The sequence below is a fragment of the Cyprinus carpio genome, chromosome B15, assembly GCF_018340385.1.
Source record: "Cyprinus carpio isolate SPL01 chromosome B15, ASM1834038v1, whole genome shotgun sequence".
Lineage (NCBI taxonomy): Eukaryota > Metazoa > Chordata > Actinopteri > Cypriniformes > Cyprinidae > Cyprinus > Cyprinus carpio.
In genome coordinates this window covers 11,141,322-11,166,127 of record NC_056611.1, presented here as the reverse complement: position 1 = coordinate 11,166,127, position 24,806 = coordinate 11,141,322, and the positions used below count along the sequence as shown (strand labels likewise).

The 24,806-nt window shown below is 40.3% G+C and overlaps 1 protein-coding gene across 2 annotated transcripts in view; it reads left to right on the top strand.

Moving 5' to 3' along the window:
• Positions 1-24,806, top strand: part of LOC109093601 (leucine-rich repeat and fibronectin type III domain-containing protein 1-like protein) — a 119,844-nt gene that overhangs the window by 66,133 nt on the left and 28,905 nt on the right. For both annotated transcript variants that reach the window (XM_042739206.1, XM_042739205.1), the window contains one exon: positions 281-1,671. In XM_042739206.1, the coding sequence (XP_042595140.1) occupies positions 293-1,671 (1,379 nt within the window). In that variant the 5' untranslated portion in view covers positions 281-292. The remainder of the gene's footprint in view (positions 1-280; positions 1,672-24,806) is intronic.

The window sequence follows — 24,806 nt, the reverse complement described above, 5'->3', positions numbered from 1 at the left end:
GTCACATTTTCCAAGGTATTAAACGAACCTTGGAATTTCAAAGACCACAAACAGAACATGAGGGTTGAGTGATTTGTAAACGGAGCCCAAGAGCGACTTAAAAATACTTTACAAACTACTGTCCAAGCTCTAGGCCACTGTCAACAGCATGATGTTGTTTATGGCTATCCATTCAATACAGTGACAGTGCCTTTTTTACAAAGTCATTGGCTTTGAACGTTCATGTGGAGAGTGCATTTACATGTCATCACACTGGCACACTGTGTTTGCTTGTTTGCAGTTCCCCTGAGAGATGGAGTGGCTGATCTTCTCCCTGCTGGTGCTGGCTGTGTCTGCATCGGGACAGCTGTGCCCCAAGCGTTGCATGTGCCAGAACCTGTCGCCATCTCTAGCCATCCTCTGTGCCAAGACCGGCCTGCTTTTTGTGCCAACAGTCATTGACAGGCGTACAGTAGAGCTGCGTCTCACTGAGAACTTCATCACGGCAGTAAGGAGGAGGGACTTCGCAAACATGACCAGTCTCCTGCACCTGACGCTGTCCCGCAATACCATCAGCCAGATTATGCCTTACACTTTTGCTGATCTTAAGCGGCTACGTGCACTACACCTAGACAGCAACCGCCTGAGTGTCATCACGGACGACCACTTCCGAGGACTCACCAACCTCCGACACCTTATCCTTGCCAACAATCAACTGCACAACATCTCCCCACATGCGTTTGACGATTTTTTGGGGACTCTCGAGGACCTGGATCTCTCGTACAATAACCTGGTGGAGATTCCGTGGGAAACTATAGGACGACTCACCAATGTGAATACTCTCAACATGGACCATAACCTCATAGAGCACGTCCCTCTAGGAATCTTTTCAAACCTACACAAACTAGCCCGTTTGGATATGACATCCAACAAGCTAAAGAAAATACCCCCTGATCCCTTGTTCCTTAGGATACCGGTTTATGCCAAGTCAAAAGGGTCGCCCCTTTCCTCCCTCGTCCTAAGTTTTGGAGGGAACCCATTACATTGTAACTGTGAGCTACTCTGGCTAAGGAGGCTAACAAGAGAGGATGACCTGGAAACTTGCGCATCACCTCCGGACCTTACGGCAAAGTACTTTTGGACCATCCCAGAGGAGGAGTTCATCTGTGATCCCCCTGTGATTACAAGAAAATCTCCCAAAACCTTCACCATGGAGGGCCAGCCCACCAGTCTGAAATGCAAGGCCAATGGGGATCCAGACCCAGACATTCACTGGATATCCCCAGAGGGGCGTCTAATCGCTAACACCTCCCGTACTTTAAGCTTTAGCAATGGGAGCTTGGAGATCAACATCACTTCACTGAAGGATACAGGAGTCTTCACCTGCATTGCTTCTAATGCTGCGGGGGAGTCTACAGGCACGGTGGAGTTGGTGGTCAACCCACTGCCACACTTAGCTAACAGCACTAACCGAATTCGAGAACCTGATCCAGGACCATCCGATATTCTAACCTCTGCAAAGTCGACTTCATCCGTAAGCAATGAGACCAGGTCTCAGGAGAGGAAGGTGGTGCTTGCTGAACTTACGGCAAATTCTGCACTCATCAGGTGGCCTTCACAACAACATTTCCCTGGAATCAGGATGTATCAGATTCAGTACAACAGCTCGGCGGATGACACTTTGGTCTACAGGTAAGACGCTTCATTGTTTTGTGAATTGAAAATCTAATAACATTTATAGTAGTGCAACTGGTTGTGCTAGTGTAGCAAGGTTTTTATGGTGCAATTGCATATCCAATAACATATCCAGCCTCCTATATATAAGTTTATTTTAATTATATGTTGTGCATTTTGTTAAGTACCAATCCCCATTGATTTTACTGCTGGGACTCGCATTAAATATTGCTTCTGTTTACTGCTGTTTATTAACTCTATTATTTAATTTAACGATCAGTGGTCTTCATCTCTATGGACCTGCCTTATGCTTCAGTTTTCAGAATGACAAAAAAAAAAGACAGGTGAAACTTCTGCTGTATTCCACCGCAGGATGCCTCTGTCATGATGAAAGAGAAAATCTTTGCTTCATCTGTCAGAAGTTGCACTGTTTATGGGCCATGTATTCCCAGAGCACTTTCTAAAGCTGTGGGATATCCAAAAATTCAAAGTGTTTGTGCACAATGTTCTTTTGATCCTCAGAAATCCTATTTAAGAAAGAAGACAGAAATATCAGAGAGGATGACTCTATGGTCACACTAACAGATAATTCTTTTTGACATGAATGAGCAAAAACAAAATCTGTGCTGGGAGAGGTGGGCACAAACCAAGCTAATTTGTCTTTGCTATTGGTTAGAATCCACACCTATTGTGGTATCTACTCATTCATAGACTATTAGTCTTGGAGCTGGGGGGGGGGGCTGTGAATTAGTATCCATCTCACAACCTTGCACAAAATACATTGAAATAGATGGGCATAAGGGTGGGGGGTTGGGGGGGAACTGGGTCATCCCAAGGAGAAGTCCAGCTTGGCAAATCTCATGCGCATTAAAGCACAGCGACTGATTCTAAAGCAGACATCCAGCCACTTTTGCTTAAGCTTTTTCTCTTTTCTCTTGTGACCTTTTAACCAAATCTCTAGAATCCTGCTCCTTCTGACTGAATAAGCTTGTCAATGGGTTATTTCTAGGGCATGCATATATATTGTAATGTATTTCTCTGTTAAAGCCAATGTCACATTAGGAGTAAACACATTTAGTCTACATGAAAAGCTAACAAAATATAAAGGCTATGTTGGATCTAAAAAGGCACTTGTGCTTTATTATCAGTGATGATACTGGCCACACTTCCTTCTGACAGGATGCCACAGGAAGTTAATGTACCACTGACAGCTCAGAGTAACACCTGGAACAGCCTAACCAAAAGAACAGACGAACAGAGACAGACATATCAAAATAGGTTCCTTTTTCTTTTCACACTAGAGGACAGCTGGAGGGGACAAGAACCCTCTGAACCAGAACACATTTCTTTAGGCATTTTTATCCCCTAAATACAAAGCTGCCTATATAACTTAACTGTAGATATGCAAGTATGAATATGATGAATAGGCAACACAGATCCGGGGATCTGATTTCTTGTAATACACTGTAAGGTATTCTGCACTTCAATAATGTGTTAAACACATTACCAGGGTTAAAAGTGTTTACCAAGGTTGTGCATCATTCATTGAAGTAAATTAATGCCTTTAAAATTTAAATTCAGTTCCTGCAACTGAGTATGAATTGAAAGTAGAATGTAAAAAAAAAAAAAATAGATCATGGGTGGATGGATGGATGGAAGGAAGGAAGGAAGGAAGGAAGGGTAGATGATGGATGGATGGCTGGATATTTTGATTACATAGGTGGAAGAATAGACAGACAGACAGACAGACAGACAGATAGATAGACAGACAGACAGATAGATAGATCATGAGTGGGTGGAAGGATGGAAGGGTAGATGATGGATGGATGGATATTTTGATTACATAGATAGCTTCTCGGAATGTGAACAGCACGAAGTGACCTCAGAACCTTCCGACTCCAGAGGAGGAGGTGGTGGGCGAGTTGTGACATGCAGCGGGAGCGCAGACCACCTTGTTGGTTGATGTATGCAATGGTTACTGTGCTGTCCGTTCGGACCAGCACGTGCTTGCCTCGTAAGTGCCCTTTAAGATGGTTCAAGGTAAGACGCACTGCTAACAACTCTAGACAACTGATGTGCCAATGCAGGTGCGGGCCCGTCCAAACCCCTGAGACTGCATGCCCGTTGTACATGCCTCCCCAGCCAGTGGTGGAGGCATCCGTGTAAACCACAGCATGCCTGGAGGTCTGTTCTAGGGGCACCCCTGCCCGGAGGAATGCAAGATCTGACCACGGGTTGAAGGTTTAGCGACAGGCCGGTGTAACTTGGACTCTGTGAGTGCCGCGCTTCCACGCCCACCTCGGGAATCAGCCATAAAGCCAGTGCTGGAGCGGTCTCATATGTATCAGGCCGAGCGGTGTAAGTGCCGCTGTGGCCACCATATGCCCCAGGAGCCTCTGAAAAAAGTTTCAATGGGACCACTGTTCTGCCCTTGAATGTATTCAAGCAGGCTAGCACTGACTGCGCATGTTCCTCTGTGAGCCGCGCTGTCTGTTCGACCGAATCCAGCTCCAACCTAGAAAAGAGATCCTCTGCATTGGGGAGAGTTGTGCTAGTATTAGCCAATTGTCTAGATAGTTGAGGATATAACACCTTGCTCTTTGAGGGGAACAAGAGCCACTTCCACAACTTTCGTGGGGACACAGGGACAGCCTGAAGGGCAGGAACTTGTACTGATATGCCCATCCTTCAAACGCAAACCACAGAAATTATCTGTTGCGTGGAAGGATCGACATGTGAAAGTACGCATCCTTCAGGTTGATCACTGCAAACCAATCTTGGGGACAGACAACCAAAGACGCGTTTCTGCGTCAACATCTTGAACGGTAGCCGATGAAGGGCCTGGTTTTAAAACTCGCAGATCCAAGATTGGCTGTAACCCACCGCCTTTCTTGGGTACAATGAAGTAAGGGCTATAAATCCCTGACCTCATATCGACTGGAGGGACCGGCTCTATAGCGTCCTTCGCCAGTAGGACTACGATCTCTTCCTGCAGAACAGGGGCATTGGCTGCTTTCACTGTAGTGAAGTGGATACCACTGAACTTGAGGGGACACCGGGCAAACTGAATCACATAGCCGAGGCTGATGGTCCACAGAAGCCAGCAAGATGGGCTGGGTAGCACTGACCAGTCACCTAGAAATGTTACAAGCGGGACCAGCGGAACCACAGACGTACCCGCAGTGGGGCAGCGAGATGGAACACAGGGACCCAACTCAGGCGGCTTGTGAGCAGGCCGGAGAGGGGTGTGAGTGTGGGGTGCAAGGCTCACCTAGTTCCACAGGTCAGCAGAGGGTGCGTGAGGTCTGGTGCTTGGCCGTCTGCAACTCTCCGTGCCTTCCTGGGAACCAGAGATAGAAAAAAAACCGTTCTCTCGTCGAGATTTCTAGATTCTCCACCCGTCCCTTCTCCAGAGGTGGGAGAGGTACAATCACCATCCCCCAAAAAGCAGCTTCCTCTCTCTCTGGATCGCCACTTGGGGATTGTGTCCCTTGTGCAGGTCCTTCAGTGCCTTGGCCTGGTGCACTTACAGCGTGTAAGGCAGAGACAGCTTCTCCACAGGCCGTATAAGCATTGCCGGGCAAGCCAGATGAGTACCTACAGACCTGGGAGAGGAGGCACAGTTCACCCTGCCGGGTGGAGGCGGTATTAGAACACAACTGCATCGCAACCGACTGCTCCAGCAGGGGGACCCTTGTATACCCCCTCTCTGCACCACCATCAAGGGTGGTGAGGGAGGAGGAACGATCAGTAAAAGGTGCCATCCACAACCTGATGAGCTCCTCATGCACTTCCAGGAAGAAAGGCACAGAGGCGCAGCACTGAGAACCAGCGTGAGCCATCCTGAGAAACCAATCGTCCAGCCTTGAAGGCTCGGGATGCGGTAGATTTTTCCCACTCTAGCCCTCCCTCTTGGCGGCCCAGGAAAGCATACATAGTTATCTCTGGGTCCGATTCAGGCATTGCCACTGTCCCGGAGGGTGGCAGCACAGCCAAATCTTCCTCAGAGAGCTCTTCCTCCAATGCAGCAATCGACATCCGGTCGTTGGGAGGAGCACCAAATGATAATACTGGTACGCTCTTTGAAGAGGGCCCAGGGCATTCCTTTGGCCACTCAACTGGATCAGAGTGCTAGAGAAGCAGTGGGCCCCCAAGGGTTGGTTCCCTGAGGGGTTTGCCACCACTGTGATCCTCAAAACCACCCATGCCATTACCGGAAATAGTACTCGCCTGTCGGCTAAATCGCTACAATGGAGCTCCGCCCCCCTTGAGAAAACAGAGCCTGGCCCGCAGCTCCGAGACGGCCATCTTCCCGCTATGGGAACATAACTCATCTGCGAAAGCCGCCTCAGCATGTTTGCCCAGACACGTGAGGCAGCGATTGTGACCATCACCCAGCGCCAGGTAACGACCACTTCCAGAAACACACGGGTGAAACGTCATCTTTAAAAAGACGATCCATTGTCTTTACAAAGACGCACCCATTTATTGCTCTTTTAGAGAAATTGCTCTTTTAGGGAAATGCTCTTTTATGTGCTTAAGCACACAGGGGAATGGCCTCTTGCATGAAGAAAGGGGGGTGGGTGGTGCAGCCTGAAGTACGCAACTAGATAAAGGAATGATGACCGCTGAAGCGCCGTACCGCCAACACCAAAAGCATCCAAGAGCGCATTGAACTCGTAGTTCACTGAAGACACTTGGATGGAGCAGAACGATGTTATCGCTCGGCTCCGAAGCAAAAAGCTGGTATGCATTGCACCTGCTGCTTTATTATACTCACGCTGTGATCAGCGGCAGCTGGATGCAATAATTGCATCCCAATGTACATTGGCTCCTTTAGTTTACACTCAAAGTAGATTGGTCTATAGAAGCGATATCCCAAAACATCCAGGCATGTTTAACAAAGAAGCTTTGCAAAATGTCAACAAAAACATACTGAATTCACATTTAAGTAGGCCCTTATCTAGGTAATTCAAGTCATATTCAATGCTATCGTTCAATAAAATGTAACATTTTGTGCTAGCACAGCCATAAACTAATGCATACAGGAAATTAATTAAACCTGCTGGAAGAATAATGAAAATGTGCCTTAATTGTCTTTGAAAAGTGTCTGCTAGAAAGGACTGATTAAGTGGCTTTGCTTATAGAGGTGTCTTTTGGGAAGAAAGCGTTCACATCTATCAGCGAGTGCAAATTAAGTTCAGTTGCAATTTTTCATTGTGGCAAAAGAATGCTCTGAGCAGCAGCATGTGCCTGGCTTTGTCTTTAAAGCACATCTTGTGAGGGTGATACTTTTATTCTCTGAGTGTTTTATTTTGAAGAAGAAAAGAGCACAGCTGTGTTCCTTAAATAAAGATCCTCAAGAAAGCCTTGTGTACGGCTGCAGAAAACAAGCTAATCCTGGTAGTGCATGGTAAAAGTGGTTAAAATCAGCACCTCATAAATCAGAGGCTGAGCACTTTGTTGTTTAACAGCCAAAACATATACATGTGTGTGGGTTTTTTTTTTTTTTTTTTTTTTAATCCATCTTGTAAATTATACTGAAAGCACTCTTCGGATAGGATTATTTTTTCGAACTTTGGATAAAATTAATTTACAATTATTAATGAGATGCCAGCAGAACTAGGTCCACCAATTATTTAAAAAAAGTTTAAATATCTAATGAAGGTGCATCAGGTAGTGAAATGCTAAATTTAGCTTTAGTTACACACTTGAGAAAGGTAAAAAATATATATTAAAAGTGAAGGAGAAGAGTTAGCCAGACATGTTCACTTCTGACAGGATTAAATGGGATTTTCTGCAAAACACTACAAAAGTCCTGAGGGAAAACATGTCAGGATAGGGCTAAATACAGTGTGACAGACAAATACAGTGAATGACGTGTTAAAATTCACAGGTGGTGCGAATCACAGCTGCATAAGTGTTATGGGTATGTTCCTGTGCAATATTGGTTATTTCTACACTACTGGATGGATGGATGGATGGATGGATGGATGATGGATTTTCAATAATTTATTTTAGTGATCTGTTAAATTAGACAAAGAAGCAAAGCGATTTTAAATACATTGCAACATCAACTACACAGGTGTTTTGAATTAAATAAGTATCAAAATTGTGTGATATTTTTAATCTTAAATAAATAAATATAATTAATACAATTAATTAGAAATACCTAGGCAAATAAAGTGCCCCTATTATGGGTAATGAAAGGTTCATATTTTGGTTTTGGGAGTCCCCAACAACAGGTTGACATGCATGCAAGTTCAAAAAAAAAAAAAAAAAAAAACACATTCATTGTCTTATAATATGCATTTATTTTTACCTTACATGCTCAACGACTCCCAAACGATTCGCTCAATGATTCATTTTTCCAAACCCCTCCTTTGATTGACGCTAATTTGTGGTGCTTGGTACAGTCTCATTTCCATTTCATCATGCCTGGAAACCCGGATAAAGCAGCATTTGTGTTGTAGTGCTGCTTTGTGTACAGCGTTACTGGGAAACAGCTATTTAACCGCTCCAAAAGCGGCACCTAGTGGCAAAGAATGAATTTGCATTTTCATTCAGACCAAAATGAAAAGACAAACAAGTGGCAGGGCAATATGGTAATGTTTCATGTTGACGTAAATCATTTTAAAAATTAGTAATTTCAATGATTCAGAGTTGACTCTTTCTTTTGAGAGACAATTGCCTTGTCCAAAAACCCAAACTTGCGGTCTTGTGCCACTTGAAAGTGTGTGTGCGCAACAGGAAGTAAGTATGCAAGACTGTCCCAGGTCTTAAAAATACTGAAGTGCAGTGCCCTGAACGCAGACTAAATCCACACTATCTCAAAAACCACTCCGGAGCGGTATTCAAAGCTTAGTGTATCCCATCATGCATCATGTTCTTGAAATAAATCACAAGAATTTTTGCCAAGAACACGAGAGGTCATGTAAACCTTTCCAATGTAAGTTAAATATGAATAATAATTATATATAATTTGGTAGTAAAACAAAGGGTTGCACGTTTTATTAGTGCAAATGAGTAGTGGTGATAATTATTTTGTACAACATCTGCAACTGTTATTTATTTCTAGAAGCACCACAAAATTAAATTGTATCATCTGTTTTAGGGACTACTGAACAGACATTTAGAAGTTTATTCTAAAATTCAAAGTATTGAAAAAAATAATAATAATAATAATAAAAATAAAAAAAATAAACACTTGCATTTTTAAAACACTATAAGTGTGTCCCATCAGGTAATGAAATGTTGTACGCCCAATTGTGGTCTTCATCCTCACTTGAACACTTGGGCCAAATACAGGAAATGCTTCATGTAAGTAGTCGAGTGATCAAGTGCAAAGACCACAAGTGTGAGTATTTGGACAAGCCTAATAACTTTATACATGGTGCACTTTCAGATTTAAAACTTTGCAGGATGTTTTCATTCACTTAGAACTGTGATACACACTGCATGAAAGGTAATTAAAAAAAAAAAAATCCATAATAGGTGCACTTTAATTTTGAGCTAAAACTAAAATAAATAATAATAATTAATATAAAAATATATATCATTTTTTTTATAATAATTATATTATTTTTTATTTTATTTTATTATTTTTTATTATATTATATTATATTATATTAAAATGACAAAATCACATAACCAAATTACTAAAACTTAAAGAAAAAAAAAAAAAAAAAAAAAAAAAAAAAAAAAAAAAAAAGAAAAAAAAATATATATATATATAATATTAAATAACATCATAATACTGTCTGTAAATATTATAACTGAATCCAGATTGCTGCTTGGTGGGTGGGTGGGTTTGGGAGAAAAAAAAAGTTACTGGCAAGAACGCAGCTACTACTTGATATACAGCTGCGTACTTTTATGCAACTGAAAATGAAGTGAAGTAAGTAGCTTTGCTACTTTTAATTGTTTACCACCCAACACAGGGACGGATGGGTGTTCTGCTTATACAAATGGCAGGAAGGTTTTACTCTTAGCAGTCAGCTAATTGCTTTCTTAATGAATACTAAACCAGTGTCATGAAATTCAGGGTTTTATTTTCACTGGGGCCCCAGCAGATGCTTTTAAAGAAACACAGCAATTATCCACTTCACAGACAGACAAAAGCAAAGTCCAGAGCTTCCCTGATATCTTAATTAGATCATATCATGTGTGCTTTAAAAGCAGGCAATGTAAATTGTGCCTTTGGATGAAAAAGGTGGATGTGCTTGTTATTCAAACAGTGGGACAGATGGTTGGTGCAACCTGCCCGTCTCGTACCCCCTTGTGTAGCTGCATGATTGTACCACCTAAAAGCTCTTTGCAGTGGAGAAAAGGACACATTTATTTGTACAGCCACTTTTACTCCAGGTAATATGGATGTTATTGTATATTTTTCATGAACCCACCATTAACAAGAGTGTGTTTCCCCAAAATGAGCTCAATTGTTAGTAACACAGGGACTGAATTATTGAAATTAAAATGTCCCATCTAAAACTAGCATATGCAGATATTTGACTGGACCCAGATATCCTGGTTGCTCCAAAATAATTGAGCACACCTGCAGCACCTGTACTGACCGCATGAGCAGCCTGTTATATAACCATGCAACTGGTATATGAATATAACAATTTATACAATGGTTTGTCTGAATACTCAATTCTAATTGACTGGCAGGTATGCATTAAAAAAATCACTGTTCTATATGCACACAACATTGCAATTTTGTTAATAAAACAGCTTTGATAGTGAATCTCTACATTACATTTCTCAGCAACGAGGGGTAAAATCGTTGTTTTTGAAGTAACTGAACTCACAGCTCCATTGGTTGTAGAGATAGACACACACACACTTGTAATTTACACACACACGCAAATTTTTGGGCAGAATGCTAGCATAATGAGCCGTAACAGGCATAAATAACTGTCATATTTACTCTTCCAGTCCCCTACATTTAACACCTTGTTATAGCAGTCTTATTTCTGTTTCTATACACACACACAAACACACACACACACACAACATTATATTTTTGTTTGTTTTTGAAAAAAAATATGGCATTTTATTTTTCAATGTGGACATAAGCCTTTTTCTGTGAATGTGTGAGACTTCCGGTTCATTAGCCGCTGTATGGAAATAATAAGAAGAATAACAAAGTGCGGTAAAGAGTTAATGGGGGTCCCCATGAGGAAAATAGCTTATAAATCAGGGGTCTTCAACGTTTTTCAGGGTAAGGACGCCTTTGGCGATGGAGCAGGGACCCCCTGTTTCAAAATGTGTCAACTAGAGCTACATATTATATAGTCTTCAATATTAAGATACACTAACCATATTATAATTAAGAATAAATTATGGTATATGTATATTATGTTAAGAACTATGCACGTTATTTTTGTTGCACATGCATCACTGTCTGTATATTGCATTTTTATTGTTAAAATTGTTGTTTATGCATCATCTTCAATAACATCACAGGTTACATATGTAACCATAGTTCCATAGTTGAACGAGACGCTGAGTCAGAAAATGCTTTGGGAACGCCACCTGTGTGCCCAAACTCTGAATCACATGTGAAAACAGTCCAATGGAATGGCGAAATGTCACAGGCGTGGTGACCTAGAGACCAGAGAGCTTAAAAGCGCTTGCGAAACAAGCAACGTTAGCTTTGTTATGTTGAAGCAAGTCGCTCACAGGGATGCAGGAAGTAAGGCAACAAGATGCAGCATCTCATTCCCTCGAGGAACCATTGTTACATAGGTAACCTGGGATGTTATTGAAGATGATGCATAAACAACAATTTTGTGTGATGGTGAGGCATACAGGCAAAGCCTCGGCCACATCTGTACCATCGCATCCAGCCCAAGTGAACCAGCACATGATTGCCTCTCTGGTCTGGGAGAAAGTGTTTCAGAGCATGAAACATGGCCAGCATCTCCAGGCAATTCATGTGCCACGTGAGATACCTCACCATAGACCCTTGGCGGAGCAGCCACTCATGACCACTCCCCAGCCCGTGAGGTAGGCATACATCATTAGCATATGTGACAACAAGGAGCCCCCAGCACTGGGCCTTGTGACAGGAATCAAGGTTTCCTCCACATGTCTAAGGCATGTAAGCATCACCGTGTGACCTTGATCATGTGAAGTGGGTTGCCCGCGGGGAGAACCCTTTGGTCCTGAGCCACCACTGCAATGGTCTCATGTACAGAAGGCCAAAGGTATCACGTTGGATGCAGCTGCCATCCTACCCAACAGTCTCTGAAACTGTCTGACTTTGAGTGACTGGCATTCTCTTACTCTCTTCACAGTTATTAGGATCGACTCGATCTGAGCAAGAGACAGACACTCCTGCATCGTGGTCGAATCCCACACCACACCCAGATAAGTTGTTCTCTGTAGTGGAGAAAGCACACTTTCCCTGGCACTTAGCCTTAACCCTAGCTATCTCATATGGGTGAGGATGACATCACAATGCCGAACCGCCATATGCTCCAAAGAGCTAGTATCAACCAATTGTCGATGTAGTTGAGTATGCAGACACCCTGGAATTGCAGGGGAGCCAGAGCAGCATCCACACACTTGGTGAAAGTACAGGGTGAGAGAGCACACCTCTTAGGTCTGGGAGAAAGTGTTTCAGAGCCTGAAACATGGCCAGCAGCTTTCGGGCAAATTATGTGCCACATGAGATGGTGGCATCACCACAGACCTTGGGGGAAGTGGTCACTCATGACTGCTCCCCAGCCCGTGAGGGAGGCATCTGTCGTTAGCATTACACGATGACAAGGAGCTCCCCACGACACAGGGCCCTGTGACAGGAACCATAGTTTCTTCCACATGTCTATGGCCCATAAACATTGCTGCGTGAGCTTGATCATGTGGAATGGGTTGCCCCTCTGGGAAAAAACCCTTTGGTCCTGAGCCACCACTGCAAGGTTCTCATGTACAGCAGGCCAAAAGGTATCACGTTGGATGCAGCTGCCATCAGACCAAACAGTTTCTGGGACTGCTTCACAGTGAATGAATGGCCTTCTCTCACTCTCTTGACTACCACGAGGATCGACTCTATCTGAGCAGGAGACAGACATGCCTGCATCGAATCCCACACCATGCCCAGATAAGTTGTCCTCTGTAATGGAGAAAGCACACTTTTCTTTGTGTTTAGTCTTAACCCCAACTCTTTCATGTGAGCGAGAACAACATCTCAATGCCGAACTGCTATCTGCACTGATTGAGCTAGTATCAACCATTCGTCAATGTAATTCAGTATGCAGAGGCCCTGGAGTCGCAGGGGAGCCAGAGCAGCATCCACATACTTTGTGAAAGTGCGAGTGAAAGTGTCAGACTGAATGGAAGAACCTGATATTGGTACGCTTTGCCCCCGAAAGCAAACCTTAGGGACTTCCTGTGTTGAGGAAGGATGGATATGTGGAAGTATGTGTCTTTCAGATCTATTGTCACAATGAAATACTGGCTGTAGAACCTGGAATCTCTGTCGAGAGTTTCTGGGCGGATGCTGGGAGATGTGCTTGCTGGAGACCCCTGTGCCCTGAAGCACCGTCACTTCTCAAAGCCAGAAGAATATACATCATTTAAATAATTATATATTAATTAAATGCAGCCAAACAAACCAGACAAGTCAACATGGTCTGTTTATAATATAGGATGCAATATAACAGAATCATAAATAAAAGCCTGTGAAAGCATTTATACATTTGCACGTGTTTGGGGAAAAGAGAGAGAGAAAGAAACCTCCCGTCTGCTCACAGTTTCCCTCAGCATTATTTTGCTGCAGCGTAATACACACTTTGCCTAGGCAGTGCGCGTGCCACTTGATTCTACTTTGCATATAACTTTATTCTCTCGAGAAGAAACGCCAGTGGGAGCAGAGCTAAACATCTAAGGTAATGCATTTTCACTTGTACACTTAGGGTTAAATTATAAATGAACACATCTAGGCCCCTAGAGAGCTAACTGTGCATGCTCCGCTCCAAAATGAACCACACATAAATCGCGTACATCCCCACCTCTTACTATAGACAGGGCATAGAGAAATAAGCAATCTAAAATTCAGTATGCTTTTCATATGCAAAAGACTGAGATGGCAAGTCCTCAATCTCATCACAATAATGCTAACAAAATCAACCTCCTCAGGGGAAGTTAGCTGCAGCATAGACTCACTCGAAGGGGGAAGAGACCGCAGTTTGGGCTTCTGAACCTCGAGAGAGAGCGCTAGATTCAAATGTGATCTCTGCGATCCCAATTGCCGTGCCTCAGCAGGACAGGAACCGTAAAGACTGCAAACATGGACACACTACTCAAAGTGTGCCTGGCGGGAGCAGAGCGTTCGCGGCAAGAGCATGATGCACAACTAGACTTGGACTTCCTCAAGAGCTGACTGTGCGTGCTCCACTCCCAAACAAACAACACAATGACCGCGTGCATTCACACCCGTAAAGTTTATCGCAGGCAGAGAAGAACACGCGGTCTATACAAAGTGCTTGCTGAAAACACAGAAGCTAATGTTCCTTGTTTCGGATGCGCTTTTAAGATCTCTGGTCTCTACGTCTCCCCGCCTGTGATGTTTCACCATTCCGTTGGACTGATTTTACATGTGATTCAGAGCGTGGGCACACAGGGGCTTTCCCAAAGCATTTTCCAACACATTGTGAGTTCCTGAAGGGGAATCATTATTTCAGAGTGACACAAGTGCATTCACCTGAACTTTACCTACGAGTTTATTAAACATTTTAATTTTACTGTGAGATTGACACATTATGTTTGCTATAACTTTAGCAACAGGTTTACTAAAATTAAACATTTTAATTTTACTGTCAGATGGACAGATAAGAATCAAATCACTGAATATCTGAAATTATTTAGGGTTTTCCAATAGAGTGCAGATGTAATGTTTAAGCAACGGCTCCACCATAGCAAGAATAGCTATGTACAGTGAGACTTTAAGAATGTTTACAAGGCATTACTTTTACAAATAACTGGATTGGAATAAAATATACATTGATGCCAATATTTTTCTAGAATTAGTCTGCATTTACATTGCATGTATCTGTTTTGACATTACCATATTTTTTTGCAGCTGTGGAAGCTCAGTTAAAGACCCTTATTAATAATGCATACAAGTTTTTTGAAAATCTAAAAATTCAGAAAGTTTTCGGTGAGGGGTAGGTTTAGGTGTAGGGTTAGGATAAGGGGATACAAAATACAGTTTTGTACAGTATAAAAACTGCCTATGGAGACTCTCAAGGAACATGGAAACCAATGTGTGTGTGTGTGCGTGTGAGTGTTAGATTTCAAGGAGTCCATCAAATTACACAGTTTAAAGAATTTGAATTGCGATCTCTCTCTCTCTCTCTCTCTCTGTCTCTCTCTCTCTCTCTCTCTCTCTCTCTCTTCACTGGAATAGTGTTGTGTGCTAATATTACATCCAGCTCAGATCTATAGGAAATATTGACTAACATCAAAGACTACCAGAGAGGCTTAACACAGCTTCTCTGGTTTATGCAGAAGGATAAAGTTCCTTCCATATTTTGTTCACTCATTCGGTTAATTGACAGTCAATGTTAACTAGCAAAGCTGCAGCATATGTTGCGCTATGAATGCTCCATAGGATGTTTCCACTGGGCTTCTTAACTATCTTAACCAGATTGCACATGCAAACAAACACAGCCCACATACTGATAATGACTAATGATGGCTGTGGTGGAAAAGAACATTCAGGAGAAGCGTATACATTGCGGTCATGTTTCCCTGGATGAACTTAAGAGTAGTTGTGTCCAATCAGTCCTGATTAGCAGATGGTTAATGTGTGAACTGGGAAACGGAGAAGTGCTAATGTTCCATTCATCATGAATGACTGATGAGCTGATTAAATGACTCCCAGCAAGGGCATCTCTGGCCTGCAGTGGTAAAGAGCATAAAGTCTGCGTTATCTGCATCATTTCTTCACTTTCACATGCCAGGTTTTCTTTATGCTGCTATGAAAGTGCGAAACCACTGCCTGGTTGTGATGAAAGACCATTTTCAGTTTAGATTACAGGCTGTAATCTAGATTACTGCTGGTTTACAAATCCCCATACAAATACTGTATTTGTGCATGCAAGATTAGCAACTTGTCAGTGATCTAGTAATGCAGTTACACTATTACCATTGTGGCTGGCAGTGCTATTATGTACTGTAACAATTAGAAGTGTCCATCCATCCATTAATCCATCCATCGGGCATTAGTTTATGAAGTGTTTTAAATCTGTAGGAGAGTTTTCTGAAAAGTTTCCTCCAAATTCACTTATATTTTCGCAAATGTTTCATGAATGAGGCCCATTATTGCAAAATATATGAAAAAATAACTGACAAATGGAATATGTTCATGATATATTCATAATTAAATTAATTTCAATTCAAGTTTATTTGTATAGCACTTTTTACGATACAAATCATTGCAAAGTAGCTTTACAGAAAATTAAGTTTTTACAGTATTTAGTAGTAGCTTATCAGTGGTGACAGTCAATTTATGTACATATGGCAGAAATGTATGGAAAAATCAATTAAGAAGACTGAAGCTTGTGTAATTCCTAATTAACACGGGATGTCAAACCCATGGCAAAAACAGAGAAACAAATAGAGAAATAATTGGCGTAGCTGCTGTTTCAAACAAGTAAAATTTATTTATAAATTGTTTAACCCAAGCTAAAGAATAATAATGTGCATTTGATCAGATATAACTACAGTCCAAGATTACAAGATGCATTATTTGAATGATTGGCCAAAGAGATGTGTCTTTAATCTAGATTTAAACAGAGAAAGTGTGTCTGAACCCCGAACGTTATCAGGGAGGCTATTCCAGAATATGGGAGCCAAATGCAAAAAAAGCTCTACATCCTTTAGTGGACTTTGCTATCCTAGGTACTACCAAAAGTCCATAGTTTTGCGACCTTAGGGGCTGTGATGGATTGTAGCATGGTAGAAGACTAGTTAGGTATGCAGGAGCTAAACCATAAAGGGCCTTGTATGTAAGTAATAATATTTTGTAACTGATGCGGAACTTAATGGGTAGCAAGTGCAGAGACTGTAAAATTGGGGTAATATGATCATATTTTCTTGACCTGGTAAGGACTCTAGCCACTGCATTTTGGACTACCTGTAGCTTGTTAATTGAACATGCAGGGCAACCACCTAGCAGTGCATTACAATAGTACAGTCTAGAGGTCATGAATGCATGGCCTAGCTTTACTGCATCAGAAACAGGTAACATGTTTCGTAGCTTGGCATTGTTTCTAATATGGAAGAATGCTGTTTTTGTAAAATAGGGAAATACGATTTTCAAAAGACAAGTTGCTGTCTAATATAACACCAAGATTTTTGACTGCAGAGGAAGTAACAGTACATCCGTCTAGCTGCAAATTGTAATCTACAAAATTCTGTGTGTACTGTTTTTTGGTCCAATAAGTAATATCTCAATCTTATCTGAATTTAATAGAATAACGTTATTGGTCATCCAATCTTTTACATTTTTAACACACTATGTTATCTTAGATAATTTAGAAGTTTCATCTGGTTCATTGAGATCATTGAGATATATAGTATCATCAGCATAACACTGGAAACTAATCCCGTTTTTTCTAAAAATATTACCAAGGGGCAACATGTATATTGAAAATAGCAGAGGACCTAGGACAGATCCTTGTGGCACTATATATTTTACTGGTGATAAATGAGATGACTCTTAAATAAATAAATAAATGTTTTTCTGTTATATTTCTATTCATCAGATTCCTTAGGAAAAAAAATATTAAGTAGTACAACTGTTTTCAATATTGGTAATAAGAAGACAAGTTTCTTGAGCAGAAAATCAACATATTAGAACAATCTCTGAGGAATCATGTGAAACTGAATACTGGAGTAATGGCGCTGAAAATTTAGTTTTGTATCATATGAATACAATACATTTTAATATATATTCAAATAGAAAACCATTGCTTTAAATTTGTAATAATATTTCACAATATCATCATGATATTTGATCAAATAAAAGCAACTCAATGATCTTCTTTTAGTATCTTCTTTCTTCTTTTGATCTTCTTTTTTTAATCCAAATTTTACTATTTTTGGAATGGAATCCACACCCTTATATGGCACCCATAGCTGCAGACTATCAAAATGTTGAGTTTGCATTTCGATCAACCGCACCGCCTCTTCCCTCCTCCCAGGATTTCATCATTCCTGCAGTGCCCCAGATCAATTTTTAATTATGGACGTCACTATGACTCCCCTCCCTCTAACGGAGTGAGATGACACGCTTTAATTAAAACGACGTGCCACAGCCCTGCAGATAAAACAGCTCTCTCTGGCCTAGATAGTGATTTTAATGACAGCCGACAACAGGTAGCCTTAAAGAAAAGATGCTAATCTTGCATAACAAAAGAAATTGGAATCATTGAAAGAGAAGTATTATTCCTGCCTCAGACCATATTGTCTTCTTGAATACAAAGTGGTTTAATAATTTAAAAGTGAATTGTGTAACTTCTGTGCTACTGCAAAAGTAATAATAATAATAATAATGGCTGTTTTCATACCAGGAAGGTCAGTGATACTTGCAGAAACTGTTATTTTAAATCTAGATGTTACCTTTAATGGCTACTATAGTTGGTGCCTGATTAGAATGAATGAATGAATGAATGAATGAATGAATGAATGAATGAATGAAATAAAAACTCTACTTTTTTCATTCCTAATCATGTAAATATGTGTATTAGATTCACATCATATTACTAAAACATTTAGTAAAACTAAAACATTTCTCTTTCTTTGTGTTTTTGAAGGCACCAGAGTGTTTCAGAGGGAAATTAACTAATGAAAGAAATGAAAGATATACTAATTGTTGTGTGTCCTCATTAAGCTGAGACAGGAAAGGGTATTTTAACATCAAAGCAATTACACACTTCACCTTGCAGTTAAACATTAAACATTTCTGCACGTCTTCTTTATGTATCACATTTATTTAACATTTCTGGAGCATCAGCCATTTATTAAAGATGCCTTTGCTTAGTTTTTCATGTCTTTTCCATCCTCTATACCACAGTCGTTCTAAACGAAGCATAAAATTAATTTTCCTTATGGGGGTGTAATTAGCATGTATTAGTAAGCTGCGACACTGGGGATTTCTGTCTAGATATTGGGTGCACTGTGTTCTGAGAGAATGTATTTTAACCCTTATGTTCTGTTTTCCATTTTTAAATCATAGATTAAACTTTTTACTTAGATTTGCTCAACTGTATATTTCTAAAATGTGTTCTCACTGTTAAAGCTGAACCCAACACATTACCTGGTGTTTTCTCTGTAATACTTTTGGCCCAATTATTATTATTATTATTATTATTATTATTATTATTATTATTATTATTATTATTATTATTATATTGTTGTTATATGCTATTTATATTTGCAGCACTACAAACAGACACAAAAAACCTAAAGTTTTTATTATTTGTTATTATTAGTAAACATCATTTTAAATCACATTTTAAATTGTATAACTGTTATAATTAACAGTTAAAAAAAAAAAAAAAAAAAAAAAAAACCCTGAAGTAGTGCAGCCCTAGGTCTTGTGGTAAAATTGAGAGATACAGCTTCAATAAAAGCTGTCTCTCTTTGACTAGGTCAGACGAACATCTAAAAGAAATTTGAAGGCAAAATAACAGGTTAGTTTCAAAATAACCATTATATGGGGTTCGGAACCTCAAACAAAAAATGTAAAATTAATTTTAACAACATAAGGGGTAAACAAATTTGCTTGAGTGGTCCATTTCAAACCCAATTTTCCATAAATAAAAAAGGTTGCATCACGGGGGTCTCAATATCAAAGCTTTTAAATTCATAGTGCAGCTCAGTGATCAAAAGAGCACTATGTAGGCCGAAATGCATCTGTTGTAATGTAAGCACACCCCCTCCCTTAAGCTAAACAGCAAAGCCCTTTAGCTAGCGTGTGACTGAGGTTTCACTTTAATGCAATAAAGGCATTTTCTGAGCCATACCATCTCCTCCTAGAGCTACTTAAAGTCCCTGTGCTTACAGTGAAACAGGCAGATTTGAAGAAGTGACTAGCACCACCATATTTTTCCCTGTTTATCAAATCAATCGATCCTTAGAAGGAAAGAGGAGAGATTTATGAGGCCATGCTCTTCTGTTGAACCAGCTTTTTGCTCGCTGCTCTCTCTCTTGCTATTTTTCTTTTTTTTTTTTTATCTCAGAATTTTGTTTATTGTGCAACTTTGGCCAGCAAATCTTCTCCACTTCTTTTTTATGAAGATGTGGTGAAAGAAAAGCCTTCAGGGCTCTGAAGAAGAAGTGTGAGCGAGTTTATATTGAGGACATTCACATACTGTAGAAATATTCAAGGTGACTGGGAATCTTCTTTCAGACTGGAACTGATGGATTATCCGGGCAGTTTGCGAATGAGCCTAGTTTGTTGAACGTTTGATCTTGACCTGAATCCAATAGGCCATTTATTTTCACTATTCTGTGTAAAATTATAGCTATTGCTTTGCCAGATATGACTATAAAATGGTAAAGCATCCTGTGCTGCCCGCCATAGGCCTACACAAGGTCTGCCAGTTGAAAGCCATATTGTGAAACTTAACGAGTTGATTGTCAAACAGTTGCTTCACTACAAAAAGCCCTATCTATCCATAACACTGGTATTGGAAGCTGTTTAGCCGACATTGTGAAACACAATTCAATCCTACTCCCCTCCAGTCTGTCAGGCAGTTACCTCAAACCGTTTCCTCCTCTGAATACGAGATAGCATTCAGAAATGCAGCAAGGAGTCGGCAGGACAGTTTAAGCTTGTACCGATTTAATTGTGGGAATGCATATTTCCCAGCATGGCCTCATCGCCCACGGCATTTACACGGAAAGATGAGAAGCTGTGGTGTGGCTCCCCGTGTTCTCTGGGCTTTCTGCTTCTGTCGCTTCTGATATATCTTCCAGTTTTGTGTTTCTTACAATTAAGACCAGCTCAAATGTCCATGGCTGATAGGAAAAAAAAGGAGACCTATTAGATTCCGGTGCTGAGATGTGAAATGCAGTAAATATGAACCACTAATATTCAATTCAAGCGGTTATGTGGGGTTTAAATACATTTTATGATATAAGAGAAAATCTCAGTTGGAAGTTTAGTCCTCTGGTGGGTTTTTCTTTGCATTCTGGGCAATATTGGAATGAAGTTACATTTGAGGATGTAAGATTTATATGATTTACATCAATAAACATATATTCAGTATATAAAAGCATATTTCTTATTTGTTAAATTTTTATTTTTTATATATACTTTTATATATTTTGTAGGAATGTATGAGGTTGAAACGTGTGTCATTTTTAGAATAGAATAGAATAGAATAGAATAGAATAGAATAGAATAGAATAAATTGGTCAGGTGCTGACAAAAAATCTTAAAATCTGTCTTAAGACGTTTTATGAAAATGTCTAAAGTCTCAGAATTGGCACAGGCAGGTCATTCAACCAGCTGGGAACAGTCCAGGAAAATATCTGTGAGAGCGATTTTGTTCCTCTTTGGGATGGCACCATGGAGCATTGTTGATTTGCAGAATGCTAACCTCTAGAGGGTGCCCAAGATTAAACTAGCGAGAGGTACATTGGTGCAGTGCCAGTTGTTGTCTTGTAGGCAAACATCAGTACCTTGAATTTGATGCAAGCAGTTATTGGCAGATAGTGAAAACTGATGAGAAGAGGTGTGACGTGGGCTTTCTTCGGCTTGTTAAAGACCACTCTTGATGCATTCTGGATCAGTTGCAGAGGCTTGTTAGTACATGTTGGAAGAGCATTACTATAGTCCAGTCTGGACAGAAAAAGAGCTTGGACAAGGAGTTTCATGGCCTGCTCTGATAGGAAGGGTCTAATCTTCCTTATGTTGTATAAAGCAAATCTTCAGGACTTGGCCATTGTAGCACTATTGTCTGTGAAACTTAACTGATAATCAATCACCATTACAAGGTCCCTGGCTGTCCTGGGAGGAGTTATGGTTGACAAACCTAGCTGTATAGAGAAGTTGTGATGAAGTGCTGGGTTAACTGAGACCACGAGTAGTTCTGCCTTAGTAAGGTTGAGTTGAAGGTGCTGGTTCTTCGTCCAGACAGAAATGTCTGTCAGACAGGCTGCAGTGTGAACAGCTACCGTAATATCATCTGGTTGGAATGAGAAGTAGAATTGAATATCATCAGCATAGCAGTATTAGGAAAAGCCATGTTTCTGAATGACAGATCCTATTGATGACATGTAGATGGGTAAGTGAAGTGGTACAAGCACTGAGCCCTGAGGAACCCCAGAAGAAGTTGTTACTTAGAAACCTCACCCCTCTTGAAGGACCTACCTGAGAGGTAAGACCTGAACCACTGGAGTCCAATTCTTGAGATGCCCGTATTCATGAGGGTCGACAGGAGGCTCTGGTCAATAACTGTGTCAAAAGCAGCAGACAGATCCAGCATGATGAGTACTGAGGATTTGGAAGCTGCTCTTGCCAGATTTGGGGCTTCAGTGTTAATTTAATTTATAAATTAAATTATAAATGTATTTTTAATTTATTTAATATAATATATAATCTACCCATCTTATACATGTAGGTATGTAATATATAATATTTTATAATTTATTTTGAAAACAATTTAATAAATTTTAATTAACTTAAAAATAATCAAAGGTAATAATAAAGGTAAAAAAAGTTAATACAACTCTTTCTAATAAATTTACTTAATATAGTATACAATTATGCAGAATTTAGATTTATGTTTATTCATTCAGCAGACCCTTTTATCCAAAGCGACTTACAATTGAGGAATACAACAAGCAAATCATGATAAAAAGGCAAATAAACATAGGACATGTTCGTAATACAAAGTTTAAGACATCCTTCAGAATTTATTATTTATTTGTTTATTTTTTCTTAAGGATGCAGTCAAATGTTGATGAACGAGATGAGTTTTCAGCTGTCAGGGATTTAGCATTTCAGATGGGGGGGGGTCCACCAGCTAGAAAGGGTGAATGCAAATGTTTTGAAAAAGTGATTTTCTTTGCCTCTCGTAAGAGTGAGTGGAAGGAGGAGGGTGCTGAGCCTGTGGCTGTTCTATATGCAAGCATCAAGGTCTTGAACTTCATGCGAACCGCAACCTGAAGCCAGTGCTGGTAGATAAAGAGAGGTGTGACATGGGTACTCTTGGGCTTGTTGAAGACCTGTCGTGCTGCTGCATTCTAAATCAGAAGTTGTGCAGGATGCTCCGTTAAGAAGGGCCTGATATTCTGATGCTGTGTAATGCAAACCTGCAACATGGAAAACAAGCAGTGGTCTTTGAAAGTCAGCTGGTCATCAAAGATTACACCCAATATTTCTGACCGAACTTGATGGGGTAATTGTTGATGAACCTAGCTGGATGGTGAAATCATGCTGTAGAGTGGGACTGGCAGGGAAGACGAGAAGCTCAGTCTTTGTCAGGTTGAGCTGTAGGTGATGTTTTTTTTTCAGCCATGCCAAGATGTCCACCAGGCAGCCTATTTGAAATAAAAGATAAAACTGTGTGTGATAAAAATAACAATGGTAAGAGAAACCATGTGCACGCATGATGAATTGCTGTTATATTAACTTATTATTTTACTCAGTTATTTAAGGTTATTTATTTATTTATTTTTTTACTTATACACAATATAAGGAACAAAAGTATACTTTAAAGCAGAGAAAACTTTAACAAACAAATCAGTGCAGTTTAAGATATATAAAGGTCTCTAAAGGTATAGTACCTTGCATGACAATGGTACAAACATGATTACTTACTGATTGAGGACAGGTTACATTATTATTTTAGGGATGTTGTCATACTCGTTCTACAAAAGACTGTAAATGCCTTTGCCAAGATGAATGAAACAGTTTATCTGTTCATCTTGCAGGAGCATTTAGAAAATTAAACAGTTAAACAGACTCAAGCACAAATGTGGCAGTTTAGTTTTGAGACCAGCCTGATTAATATAGCAGAATTCAGTGCATCTCGTTTTCTTGGCCCACTTATTGATGACATCTTGGGTCTGTCGACTCCCATTTTGCCATGCTTTATTAGGCCCAGCTCACTTCACAGCACATTAGCTCAGAGACAGGCCAAACTCACACCAGCATGGGCAGAGCCCAGAGGATCGTGGGCCATGTGAGGACGCAACTGACATTTCTTATAGGAAAGCATTGACATGTATCCACCTCCTGACTGACTGGCACGCCTAAATGCAATTTTAGCCACATTCTTATGTCAATATAGAGATATTCTCTGTGACTGAATGTAATCATAGTCCAATCAGACATCTCTCTGAGCACAGGCTGCCGTTACACCCTCATTTGCAGTGATTATTTGACTTTGGGCTGACTGTCAGACTGATGTCACACAAGCCACTGTTTACCTGCAGGAAACAAGCAGTCTTCGTTTTTCCTAATTAGTTGATCTTATTAAGACGACTGGAAAGGAAGAACAATTTAACACTTCTATTCACTGAGGTGAGCTAGTGTCACAGTTTGCCACAAATAGAGCTGTACTGTATGCCACTGAAAGTCTTGTATTTTAACTGAGCTTTTATGTTTTAACAATACCACCAAATAAAAATTAAACTTTTAGGGATAGAAACTGGTCTTATTTATGTGTTAAAATCTTTAAGTTACTGTGCCGAGTCATTTTGTGGTAGCACCTCTTATAAAGGTTATGTAAGGGAAACAGGTCAGTTTAGCTCAAAGGGACTCATTTAAGATTTTAAAGGAAATTTGGACAGAATCACTGTTTTACGGCTGATCACTGAGACGGCCAGCGATTCATTGAACGAGCCGTATAACATCAACTCTGCAATGTATATTAATATCCAAAGTATAGTGAAAACACTATTAATTAACACAGTAACAAGATCGGCAGTTTGAGATGTTAACTTGTGAGCACAAAACACAAGATGCGTCTCTTTTCAATATGAATAAGGCTTTATTAGATAAATCTAAGACATAAACTAATCTAACACATAAGCACATGCACTAACACATTCACACAAGTTGCAGAAAGAGAGAACGTTAGGAAAGAATGAGTTTAAGAGAATGAAAATGTGAAATCCCAAGTTTA